General features: G+C 33.1%; 1 protein-coding gene across 1 annotated transcript in view; it reads left to right on the forward strand.

The window, feature by feature from the left end:
• LOC125060410 (lachesin-like) overlaps positions 1-11499 on the forward strand; it is a 39743-nt gene extending 28244 nt beyond the window's left edge. The window contains exons 4-10 of the mRNA XM_047665310.1: positions 130-285; positions 2934-3062; positions 5730-5867; positions 6397-6546; positions 7025-7093; positions 8959-9042; positions 10964-11499. Coding sequence (XP_047521266.1) covers positions 130-285; positions 2934-3062; positions 5730-5867; positions 6397-6546; positions 7025-7093; positions 8959-9042; positions 10964-11046 — 809 coding nt within the window. The 3' untranslated portion in view covers positions 11047-11499. The remainder of the gene's footprint in view (positions 1-129; positions 286-2933; positions 3063-5729; positions 5868-6396; positions 6547-7024; positions 7094-8958; positions 9043-10963) is intronic.
• The last annotated feature ends 2688 nt before the right edge of the window (positions 11500-14187 follow it).

Genomic DNA, 14187 nt, shown 5'->3' on the forward strand with positions numbered 1-14187 from the left:
TACCAATATTTTTTTGAATATGAGGGATATTTCTATTATTAGTGTATGTTTTTGAACGCCAGACTGAGGTATTAGGCCCAAGCATCATATCACCAAGAATTTTCTACTAAGAATCAATTGACTTCACAGTACCACCAATGATAATTGACAACATGACATCAACTGACATGGTCGTACGTGAGGGCACTAATGTCACCATGGTATGCCGAGCTACCGGCTACCCTGAACCTTACGTTATGTGGAGACGAGAAGACGGCCAAGAATTCAACTGCAACAGCGAGTCGGGTAAGCATTCACAGTATTTAAAAAAAAAACATTTCAAAGCTCCAAACATCTGCTCGAAATTTCCGGTAATCATTACGTTAAACGAAAAAGCAAAAGGAATGCAAGTTCGAGATCAAATGCCCCAAAATACTTGAACAAATCCATTACATTGATTGTGAGGACTTCATGCATTAATTAAGAGCCATTTTCGTTTGAGAAAAAGAAATGGTATGATGACAATTTGAACGTTTCGCTCACAAATTGTAGTACAATCTTCGCATAGTCGAAGTATTTACAAGATTGAATCAGAAATTGAAAACGGAATTTGTTCGCTATAATATTGTATTAGATTTTCTTTTACGTTTCAACGAGCGAATTCTGTTTCATAGCAGCATGTTTGATAAAACGTATATAAAAGTTTTGTTGTGTTTGAAACGGAGGAAATGAGATCTGGAATTTTCATTATTCGTAAAACACGGCTCAGTAGTTTTGTATTCTACTGAATAGTAGAGTGATTCAACTTTGTAAAATATTTTACATCAACTCTAAATTACCAAGACATCAATTATAAATTATAATACCTTAATGAAAGTTCATTATAAGTATGTGGTTAGTAAAACTCTACCCCTAGAGCATATATTCATATATAGCCTATGAAAATAGAACCACAATCACAGATATTCTTTTTCTCCAATTTGAAGATCTACGGAAAAAAAATTTTTATAGCATCTGATAGCGATTTAGTAGTCTTATGAAAACTTGACTCAAGGTCGATTTACATCAAACGAGCGAATGCTCATTCTATCCCCACTACATCAAATTCTTCTAGTGTAAACAGGCGTAGAGCATTCTTTCGTTGTTCTTAGTGCGTTCGCAAAGATTCTATAGAATATTCTAAGAATGCTCGTTCGCTTGATGTAAACGGCGCAAGAGCGCGCGAACAGTTGCTTAGAGCGTTCTATCGTGTTCGGACGTGCTCGCGCCACTGAGCGGTCTTTTCAAAGCGTTCTTGTGTTCTAGCGATTGTTTACGTATCTTATCGATTAAATTATGGATTGGTCTCAAGAAAAATGTTTTTTAATGTTTTTTTTTTGTTTGTTGTTTATTGTTGTTTATTTATTGCACATACTTCAGATATAGCATTACATATTGTCGATTTAGACATTTTAGTAAAATACATCAGGCTTCCATAGGAATCTCCAGTTGCCAAAAATCGCAAAGTCACTGCTAGTTTGTCATATGCAGGAATCGAGTCTCTAAAATTCGTACTTGATTTTCGAATTTTGTCGATGGTCAGAGATAGTAAATGATCAAAATCCTCCGGCGCCATTCTACAAAAGTTTTGGAATTGTCCACTTTCTTCTTGTTTTCGCATATCCGTCATTGTTTCACCTACATTATCCAGTGTCCTTCGATGCATTAAATTTGTAACCCACCAACGTCTCTTCCTTCTTTTATTTTTGAGTTTTCGCGACAAAATAATAAATGCAGCACTTGCAATAATGATATCGCTGTCAGAGTCAGACATAACGAAGCACTACCAATACTAACCACAGAATTGACACGAATGAGCAAAGAACATTCGATCTAGCTTTTGTTTACACTAAAAGATTACGAAAGAATGCTCTTGTTCTAGCTCTAGCTCTATGTTCGTTTTATGTAAATCGATACCTCTAGCTTTCGTTTACACTAAAAGATTACGAAAGAATGCTCTTGTTCTAGCTCTAGCTCTATGTTCGTTTTATGTAAATCGATACCTCTAGCTTTCGTTTACACTAAAAGATTACGAAAGAATGCTCTTGTTCTAGCTCTAGCTCTATGTTCGTTTTATGTAAATCGATACCTCTAGCTTTCGTTTACACTAAAAGATTACGAAAGAATGCTCTTGTTCTAGCTCTAGCTCTATGTTCGTTTGATGTAAATCGACCTTCAGACAAATGCAATTCATTCCATTAGACATCCTTGACAAGACAGAAAATCTTCTATATTAAATTATTGAAAATAGAAGGAGGAATAGTCGGAGGATTATAGCCTATTTCCTAAATATGGTTGGAAGTTTTATGTTGTTCCATTTGCGAAGTAGTTCAGAGAAAATAAGTTGGCAAGTAAATGCGCCGATAGACTTTTCTAACAGTAGAGGTACATGCAACCCCTACCATACACAATCAGTAAGTTATATGTATGTCTTCATATAACTTTGTTTGATTACAAAAATAAATAGGTAAATGATTAATGTTTTTTTTTTTTTTTTTATATATCACTTTTCTACTCCCCTGCCATTGTGTCCAGGGACCTTTGCACATCATACGTCTCGCGAAAGACGCCCCGGCTACATCTGTAATATTTTTGTTTACAATATTCATGGGCGAGCCGGGACGCAATTCCTCGCGAGACCCGTTCTTGGGGTTTTGTTTGCCGCCTTTATATATTCCACAATTTTGTCGCAGAACCGTTCCAGGCACGATCTGTGCTTTATTAACATGTCCTGTAGGCCGTTACGGTCTACAGTCATCTGCATTTGTTGCTCCAGGTCGTGCCTGGACGATGCGAATATAGGGCAATGTAGGAGCACATGTTCTACTGTTTGTTCTTCATCGCCGCATTTGATTAATGTTAAGTAGTATGTAGTATGCAACTATATTTTCGTTCATTAAAGATATTATTGACAGTGAACGTTGTGGACGGAGAAAACCTAACCATATCGAAGGTTTCGCGTCTACACATGGGTGCCTACTTATGTATAGCCTCAAATGGTGTGCCGCCTTCTATCAGCAAACGGGTGGTGTTAATGGTGCAATGTAAGTATAGAATGGTTTACAGTTATTTTTAATTTTTTTTATAATTAAATATGAAGAAAATTGCATTCGTTTACCAATTTTTTTTTTATAATTACCATAAAAGTATATTGATAGTAGCTTCATCGCACAATCTTCGAAATGTGTCTTATGCAAACCAAAATTATACTTCTCGTAGTAGTTGAATTATAGTAACTGTTACGTAGAATTTATTACGTCAAGTCCCAAAACATGTTAAAGTATGTCAAATGGACGAGCCACCCACGATACAAGGGGTTAGTGAACTTTTTCTTTTTACTGTACATCGTTTTTAATAGGTGTAATTAAGTTTTTCTATATTTCTATTTGAAAACGTCAAAAGGAAACCGTCATACTTTAGACCCAAAAATTCGACGACGTGTGTTAGACACAGAACGTACATCACCTATTTTAAAAAATAAATAATCACGAAACAGATCAGAGAAATCTGAGGCCCAGACCTAAAAGATTGAAGCGCCATTGGTTAATTTAACATTTTAACACTTATTACTTACATAGTGTAAAAAACCAGATAAGCGGACAAATCAAAAATAATGTATTTAAACGCAAAAAGTTAAAGATCATCATTATAGATAGACATTTAGAACACATCCTGTCTAATAGTTAACACTCATAATTGTATTTTGAGTCCTTATGTTATTCCTTTGTTTACCTTTGCTACGAACTTGATACCGCTTGCTCGAAATCGAGAATGCGTAACTATACATTTTGTACATCTAAAAACTCGTACCAAGTACCTTCGGCAATGGAAATGACTGTGAAACTAAACGAAACTATTCTAATATCTAAGTTATATATATATATATATTTTTTTAGCTGTATACTCAGTTAATATACATTGTATAATATCATTTCTATTGTGTAAGAATTAAACTCGAGAATTCCTTTCCAAGTATACAAAGTAGTAATTATAACGTTCTTTTCTTCTTTCAAAGTTATTATCATAATAAGAATGTCCTTTATTAAAAAGAAATGAATATCATTTCGACTTCCAGCTTATTTAATATATTAATGTTATCAATTTCTACTCAATTTGCGAGAGATTCATGTTCCAATCAAATCTAATTGAATGCTTAGTACGGGCAGACATCAATATCAATGCAGTACTTGGTGTAATAATTACTCTTCGTCCTCGTGACAAATATCCATTGTTTTAAGTTTATCAAACTGTATTTAACAAATGAGGGTAGGTACTTTAATAAACGATTTAAAAATGGAATAGTAGGCTTCCACCATTTCAAATCAGTTTTGAAAATGGAACAGTAAATTCAAATATCTTATTTCCTAGATGTCAGCAAATACTTAATAATTTTTCTAGGGGTGAGTGTCGTTAACGAGTATTTACGAGCTGCGTTTACCTGACGGTGCCTTCCACCGGATCGGTCGTAATTGCGCCCAATTAGGGCATTATGCTGACATGAGCACAGCGAGGAGGTGATAATAGCGATACTATCTCGAACCGTCGGGGTCGGAACATTTTCATCTCATTCCGCAAGCCAATGGGACGTTTCTTTCCTAATTCACGTGCCAGCGCGTTCTAAATCTCATAATGGATACGTAAAATTCTCACGTAACTTACACTCGATTAACTGGGAGAGTTTCTGATGAATCTGCCGTCAGTTTCCATTAAAGCTGACGTAACCCTCTGAACTGTATTAGCGTTATATAATCCTCAGAATAGCGAACTTATAATAGAGAAATTGACAACTGCAGTCTACCTAATAATGCAATCTTGACTTCTGAAGTGAAGTTTATCGCTCGTAGTTTGAAAGCTATTTTGCAAATCCGATACAATTTAGGAACACATTATGGTTTTTTATAACCGTCTTAGTAGCTCATGGATTTTTTAGTTAAGTAGTTTATACTTTTTTTGCCGAATGGCAGAAGATACTTGTAAAAATAAATTAATTTTCGTAATCGTACGTATAAAATTGTGATTTGGGGTTTAACCAATTTTTGAATGGGTATCTATCTATAGTATCTAACCTATAGATAGTTTGTCTTTGCTACTGTACTAGAGGACAGTATCAGTAGTAAGAAAGATTTTTGTGTATAATCTGACTTAAATAATCTAAATGTGCAAAAATTAATAGTATTATTCTCGTTAATATTAGAGAATGTCTAATTTGGCTAATTATGATCTTCAAAGTATTTGTGGAAGTTCAGGCACGGTTTAAAAGGTGGGAAAGATAAATAATAAATAAATAAATACTCAAAAGGACAATTGAATTTTCCAATAAAAACTGTTTGTCGCTGTAAAATTGTGTTTTGTCTTTTTAGAAATAAAAAACAGATCACTTTAAAGTCAAACGTCATGTATAAGGTGCGTTCAGAAATATGACTTTATCATTGCTGTAGTATGAGTACATGTGTGATCTTCATTGTCTGTTTAAAAAAATTGTATTAAGTTTTGACAACCTTTTACACAAATATGTAGGTGACACGAAGTTCAACGGGTCATCTAGTAATAAATATAAGAAATTGGCATTTATATCCGTTAAACAAATGTTTTATGCGTAGTACTCACGTAGACCAGAGACAATTATGAATAACAGTATACGAATGTAATATCTATGTATTTCGTGTCACTGTGGTCGCCATTAACATGATTTATTAACAATTTGGATGCAGTCCCGCCGATGTTATCAATCCCGAACCAGTTGGAGGCTGCGTATTTAGGACAAGATGTGACATTGGAGTGCCACACTGAAGCATACCCTTCATCTATAAACTATTGGACAACGGATAGAGGAGATATGATAATATCCGGTATTGCCTTTCACACACTTCAATAGTATTCTTTATTTGAAAATATATTTATGTCGCCTTTGTTTTTTTATTTATATTCAATTGTTTTATTGGGTATTTAAGACCTAGGCTACACATATTTATATATTTTTCTTGTGTTATCAATATTTGATGCACATTCACCCAGAATTTCGTTACTAGACTCCTAAGTATGGATAAAAACTAAATCAGTCTTAATAGACACTGAACTAATGAACTCTTTTGTCACTTTCTCTCAAATGGTTTTTACACTAAGATGGAAAGAATAGAAATTGTTGGAAGGTGATATGTAAATGATCTGTAATGTGGATCTTATTTCAAACAAGTTCTTGACTAATGATTGTCTAATGTCTATATGTCTGAGATCCTTGGTTCACTTGCTGGGGAAAAATATTCGGTATTGAATACACATGCCTTCTGCAAATAAATAATTAGTAATACACAAATTTGTAATAAATATTTACACATTTAACTGATACAACAATATTATATAAAGTTATCAACATTGTAGGTAATAAATACATCACATCCCTGAGTGATGACGGCTACAGTCGGAAGATGAATCTAGTGATAAAAAAAGTATCAGCAAAAGATTTCTCGTCGTATCGCTGCGTCGCTAAGAACTCATTGGGCGAAACGGACGGCCTAATACGTCTGGATGGTAACATATGCGTTTCTATTTACAATTAATTATTTATCAAGTCTAATAAAATATTTGTTATCGGATTTATTATCAGGAGCTATTTTTGAACTTTTATGAAAAAAAAACTAAATGTGTTTAAGGTTTTTTCAAAACGACAGCTCTAATATTGTAATGGTATTAAGTCTAAATTTAAATTGAGAGAAGCTAGACACAATGTTGTCATAATTTCGAATTTTGATTTAAATATTTACTAATTACCTTTTGTGACAGATCTGAAGATTTGTACTTTTTCTAAAGTGTGAATTATAAAAATACAATCCAACTTATTTGAATAAACGTGTAATTAAAAATGGTCTAATATCTCATTAAAGTATAATATTTAAATTCCACTTGAAGCTGATCAAAATCAATAACTGTGTAAATTATTTCACGATAACTCACGAGAACATTTGTTACTCTATTAATTTACATCCAACTTATTTCACTTTGTTCGTAGAAATTCCAGCGCCGTCAACAATTAGCACCACAGTCAGTTACGTCGCAACTTATCCACAGAAGAAAAAAGGTATAAATAAAGGTTTATTTCAATATATTATATGATTTATTAAACGCGTGGCCATGTGGAAAGGATAATTGAGAAGCGGCTTACTAGTATAATATGCAGCAGTGGATGGTGAGGTCGGGTCAAAATTACCTGTGACCAACGAGCATGCATGGTGAATGTCATGATAGTAGATGAAGCGAGAGAGTTTGTCAGCAAGTGAAGATCTTGGTCTGTCTCTTTTAAAAAAGGCGTGAATTTATAAGTAAACAATATTAAAAGTAAAGTATTGTCGAATGTATGCTTTGCAGTTTTGACCAAATTTAATGCTTTAATTGCGTAACACGTGTAAGACAAATAAAGAAAAAAAATATTTATTTCATGTAACATCGTCTTGAACGTTACATAAAAACATACCCTATTTATTAACCAATCAAAGGCATCAAATAGCTATTGAATTTTGTTCCTAACACACTCGTTTTACTTTGTAATAAATAATAGAGACACAGAAATCAAATAAGCACAAAACCAAAATGTGTGTTCTTCTTTTCAGCACGTGAATAGAATTTGAAGGAAAGAGACAAAAGAGTACTTTAGTTAAAACAATGCTAGAGGTTTTATGTATTTGCAAATCTGATACCTAAGTAACATGTGGATCAAATTTGGGTACTATCATGACCTTAACTAAGAAATTACGACTTCAACCTACCACCTCAAATATACAAAACATTAGATACATATTACTGAATTTTTGCAGTGATCCGTTTTTACACTAAGTTTATTGATACAAAACTGACGTGATTCCTGTAATAAAAGTCGGTATTGGGATCGACACCATATTAATTTTTCATGTCCATCTAACCCTTTTAGTTGGTTATTGGATAAATTGGAAATTCGGGCAAGCGCGATTAGACAAGCAATAGTTACAAAGTTTACGGATCCTTTTATACGTGCAACAAAAGGTTGAATTTTCTATTTATTGCTTTTATCAAAGCGATATGTTCTTTAGTGTGCGTGATAAGCCGTACCTTAGTTTGACACACTTTATTTAATTGAAATACTTTGGCCAAATAAAAATGTATCATCTGCGTATGTAACAGTTATTGATTACGTTATGCTATATTAGCATTTAGTTATTTATAGCCGTACCAACGTAAAAAGAAAAAAATAAAAGAAACAAGTTATTCAAACTAGAACCAATACGTGGCATCGATAATAGGTGCGAGCGTGCTCAAACATAATGCTTATACTTATAAATATGTAATTAACAATAGAAGAGTTTTTCTCCAGTTTTGTTCCCTTTGGAGTAGAGACTCTTGGGCCGTGGGGTTCAAGTGCACAGGTGCTAATTAAAGATTTAACTTGGCACCTGATAGATAGTACCGGTAACCCCAGAGCTGATGCTTTCCTCGTTCTACAAATAAGTATCGCAATACAGCGAGGAAATGCTGCCAGCGTTAAAAGTACACTGCCAAACTTTTTAAATTTGTTTTAATTTGTTTTTTATAAATTTTTAATTATTTTTATTATGTAGCAATATTGTAATGTGAAAAATTGTAGTTCCACTGCAACCCCGATTTGCAGTGTGTGCAGGGATCTTGAAATAACAACCAAATGATCTGACGTAGCGCAGGGCGAAAAACTTAAACCAATCGGGTTTATCATAAGCCATTTCAGTTTTGCCTGACATAAATTTTAATCTTTAGTAAATGTATCAAAAATAATACGGCTTAAATACAAAATCATTGACTGTTTCCTAATAACTCACCCGAACGCAAATTTCTAAGAATATTTAAACTTAGTTAACGCGTGAATGCCTTGCTTTGAAAAGCTTAACTTAAATTTGTGAGATTAAAGTTTGGATTTTATAATTTGTTTGTGATCATTAGGTAAGCACAAAAATCGTTGGCGTGATAGCTCAGCTGAGAACAGAGTCATCGGGGACTACGAAGTTGAAGAATGGAAAGATATTGGTGAGTGAATTGAATAATGATGTTATTGATTGAATTGAAGAATTAATTATTTTATAATAAATTCTTTCGTAAATAACCAGACCAATTTTTATCTAAAAAAATTGTTAGAGTTTAAGTCGGGTTAGTTACACTATTTATTACTCATTAACTATCCCTCAAGAACGGCTGAACCTATTTGGCTGGTGGGGAGGTAGCTTAGAACTAGAAGACGAATATAGATTTTTAACCTGTTTCCGTAGGACGTAACATAAAGCGTGGTATAACAAAACACACACACACGCACAAACAGAAAAACCAAAAAATAGCGACTAAAATTAAAACAAAACAAGTAGTCTATCATAAGGTGCTTCACTAAAGAGTGCAACCAATGCACCAAATTATTGATTCTAAGGCTGAACAAGGTTCGCCGAGTCGGAAAATATGAAAATAAAAATAACATTATCAATAATAAGATATGTATCAATAAAAATGTCTACTATTCATACATAATACATAATCGAGTTTGACGTTTGCGGCTGTATCAACCAGTTATATGTAAATGTGTATGTCTAAATCGTAGATGGCGTAGTATCTAATCAGAAAATAGCAAGCAATATTTTATTTTAGTTGTTTTCAGTCATTAATCTTTGTACCTTTGGGTTTTACCGTTCTGTTGTTAGCTTAGTTTAGTTCCTTATATGTTTTTAAATATAACAATTTATCTCAGTATTCTTGAAAGACAGAATCAATAGAAAACTTATATAATATAACAATGAATTCAAAATTCACGTACTATATTTGTTTTGACGAAACCGTGTTTTGTTATTTTTCAAATGTTTTTTCTTTTTTACGGGCAGTTTTATAACATTTTTTAAGTTCCTTTGTCTTTAAGTGGTTCTTGTACGGTGCTTCTTTCACTCTCCAGTATTTTGTCTTTTTGTTTGTTTGAAAGAGTATTTTTTTCTTTTAGATTGCGTCTTACTTTCTGCTCGATGATGTTGATATAAATTTTGTTACAAGCTGATCGACATGTCTTTGTCCGCAAAGACAAAATTTTGTTTTCAGTGTAATAAAAATGTCTTATCTTATAATAATTTTATTGGTACCAAATAATCTGCATAGGTTTTGATGTTAACGTTCTTGAATTCGGATTAATTTTTGTTCGAGACCAGTTAAGGTGGGTAGGAATCTCCAAATCACCCAGCCTATCTCCTTTTCTTAGGATTTTCTACGCTACCGTGAACACTGGCGTCACGCACCACAAATCTACGGTAGACAATCCCTAGAAACATTACACGAAATTTACGATAGTTTCTTCAAGTATTCAAGTCAATTTGTGACAGTTCGAACGCTTAAACTTTCCATTAAATTTGTATTCAATATATGCACTTCACGAAACTATTATACATAATGGCCATGATTTGAGTAACAAACACACACCTCGCGAATCGCTGCTCAAGTATTTTCATACACATATGTATGTATGATATGTTACTATCTATTACATCGACTTTCGATTTTACCTGAGAGATACGACCTCCAACTATTCAAAATTCGAGTGTACACAAAGGCCGGCAACGCACCGGCACTAAAAATGTGTGTCTATGGGCTGCGATGACTGCCCTTTTTGGGCTTCCCGCAGCCTCGTTTGCCCCTATTATATAAAAAAAATCCTATCGTTCTTTATTATTTTCGGTATACTGTATTAACTTAACGTCTTAATCCGTAGTTAACCAGCTATAATAGAAAGATATCTTTTTTATTAAAACAACACATTGAACAAAGACCCACCAATCACTTTAACCAATAAAGGCTTTAGCTTGCTATCACAACCAAAACTGATTTTTAGTGGGCCATACTAATGTCTACAAATTTAAAGAAACCTTTCATTATAAAATTCGTAACGAAATGAATGTATTCCCTTTAATTTTTTGTCCAACAGATTATGATTCAACGCAGTCTTCGAGGAGCAGTGCCGCGTATGGAAGTACCCTAGTATTTTTATTTATACTATTTCTTAGCTGACATCAACTATTGTAATCATTTTGAGTGCCAATATTAAAAGAATAAGCTTTGTACATCGCCGAGTTAAGTTGTGAATTACTATATACTTTTGTGTAAATAATTGTATTGTTTAATTAAACGCTAATAAAACCGAGATATAGCACTCGAATACATTATATAATATATATGATATAAATTTGATGTTCGTTGGTCTGATTAGTGACCCGTTTAATATCATGTGTTCGCTGTCACGAGATTTATGTTACCAAATAAGAAGAGGTACATATTTGTCATAATTGTTATGTCCATAAGAAACATTTTCGGGGCTATCTTGGACTTCCTTTTATTGATATTGTATCCTGTGTCAGCCGGACTCGGAATCCGTCATTAAGATTTGACTGTTACTTAAATTAATTATATTTAAATTACACCCGTTAGTATAACCCAGCCGAAAAAGGTATGCCCTTTTTTTTCATTTTTTTTTTCATTTTTCAATTAGCTGTTAACTCGAGGTAGATCAATCTTTTGATAATTAATTAAAAAAACTTGCAGGCAAAAAATACAAAGAAACAAAATACGATTATACATATTATATTTTTATGTTTCGAATAAATCTTTCAGAAACTGTATATATTATTATCAAAAAGTTGTAACAACAGTATAGCACAACTGTTCTGTAGTATGAGTTATTGATTTATATTATAGTATAGAAGTTGCTATAAATCTAGAGTTGAGTCTTTACAATGTTTTAAGCTTTTTAATTACAACCTCTAGCTGTAAGCCTATATATTCTAAAGCAGCATTTCACGGTTTTCCAGGTAATTTTTCTGTCCGTACCAGCTCTCTTCATCTGTTTTTCAGGCTATAACAAGACACTTCAACAAAGAGCAAATGTGTTTATTATCTAGGTGTGATTATTCTTAACTGCATTCACACCTTCAAGTGCGATGTTCGGCTAAAAAAACAAAAACTGAATGGCCCTGTATTTTTTCGCGTTCGGTAAAATTCTCTGACAAAGCAATATGAGTAAAATGGTTTTGAGATCTCCTAGAAAAATAGACGAAAACTGAACGATTCTATCGAAGTTGTAAACCTATTGTGGGCATTGTTACATTCGTTAGTTCCCGTCCCATTTTTCAGTAAGTGTCGTAGCACTTTAGTTTGCACCTTGTTAGAGTTTTGTGAATTGTAAATATTTTAAAAGACTGATAGATTCTTAACGTGCCATAATACGATATTTTGTTTCGAAATTTAAAAAATGTTTTTGCATTTCGAACAATTAAATTTTTCCATCGCGTGGGCTTACTAGCGGACCGCTCACTAAATCAAGTCCTTATTCTTAATTGTTTTACTGTACTATACTCGTATATTATATTTTAATTAAATTGTATTGTTTTTTATTGTTCTTATTAACAATTTATGCACATTTAAATAACATATGACATAGTACAATTTAATGGAATAAAAAAATATTTTTTTTAGTGGTCAACTATTTGAGATATTTTCTTAGGTTTACAACGCCCGGTTCCATTTTATTGGTTTAGAGACTCATTTATTTCGTTGTAAAAATGTAACCTTTTGTATATAGTGTACAGAGTCGTATATATTGTATATATAGAAAACTCCTATTCTTCTATTGTATAAATAAAGACAATATATCGTGCTTTTAACTGGAATTAGTGTAAAAAGCAACCAATTAAATAGTCTATGTTCAATGTTAGACGTAACTGTGGAATCCTAGTCAACTCCTAGTAAGCTATCTTGTATAAGACATATATCTTAGAAAATTTCATTGGGATCTTTATAAGTTTCATCGAACAAGCGAACAATGGTTTTAAAAATAGGAGAAATGATGTAGATTTTTGCTTTTGTGGTTGGCCAACGGTTTTCCAGAGACATGCGACATCCTCTATTGTGACATAGATCTCAAGCAAGCCAAACAACTGTTTAAAATATGTATATTATGACATGACATACATCCGGAACAGCATTTCTAGAGAAATAATAATTGTGATAGATTTAATTCACTCTTAATTGCATTTAAAGGGACTGCTTCATAAAAAAAGATCTTATTTACCTTACATAATTTCGAAGCATTTTATTGCAAACGTATTTCACTAATTTGATGAAACTTGTAGTAATCCATACTTTCCATTGTTTTACTATAACCATGATTTTGTAACAAGAAATATATTTGCCAAAACGTGTACATATCTTTGACACATCAAATATGTAAAATCCTATGTAGATGTTACCTTTAGATGTTTAAGTAATAAATGTTTATCAAATTTTGCAAGTTTTATTACCAACAGCCCTTTTCGTTTTCTATAAAGAATTTGCGATTCTCGACCCAAAAGTGTCCAAATTCCCTCTGTAGTCTGTACACTAGCGCTCGGTCGGTACAAGGTATCATATTGTTATTATTGTTTTAGTTTTAGTTGGACCCTTAGTACATAGCTATTACTGACAGGTAATAATGTTGGGTAAAAAATTGAAAAAAAAAGGTATGCGAATGCTCTACAAAAAAGCGCAAACGTTTGAATGTTACATAGTACCTGAGTTTAGCTTTTAAAATTAAATACCGATAATTTAATCATTTTCTGAAAAATTATTTATGATGCGGTTTTAAACGACTAACATGTTATTCTCACTGATTGAAGTACTAGGGTTGTTCAATCAAAAGTAATAATGAGTTTAACGCAATTATCTTTAAATATATTTCCTGACCCCTTTAAAAATCGTGTGCCGCGGCGACTACTACATCATTTCAAATTTATCAACCCTGAGAAGGTTATTTAATCGCGGACATAGGTATAAATCACTAGGATCTAAGTTCAGTGAGTATGGAGGATGTTCCATAAATTTGAAGCCAGCTTCTTGAATGGCAGCCGTCGCAACTCTGAATGTGCGGGGCCGTTATCTTGGTGAAACAAAAAACTGCATTTTGCTACACCTCATGCGTATTTCGTCACGCAACTCCTTTGTTCTGTGTACAAATTCACCTTGTTAGTGTCTCCTTGATTAAGATATACGATCATTACGACCTCTGCTTCTCCAGAAAAAGCCGATGTTTTAGCCAGCGGAGGATAACGCCGCCCGTAGAAGTTTATCTTCGGAGTTGGAGATGACGGTATCTTTCATGTCATGGACTGTTTTACGGTT

This window comes from Pieris napi, chromosome 21 (assembly GCF_905475465.1).
Source record: "Pieris napi chromosome 21, ilPieNapi1.2, whole genome shotgun sequence".
In the NCBI taxonomy this organism is placed as follows: Eukaryota; Metazoa; Arthropoda; class Insecta; order Lepidoptera; family Pieridae; genus Pieris; species Pieris napi.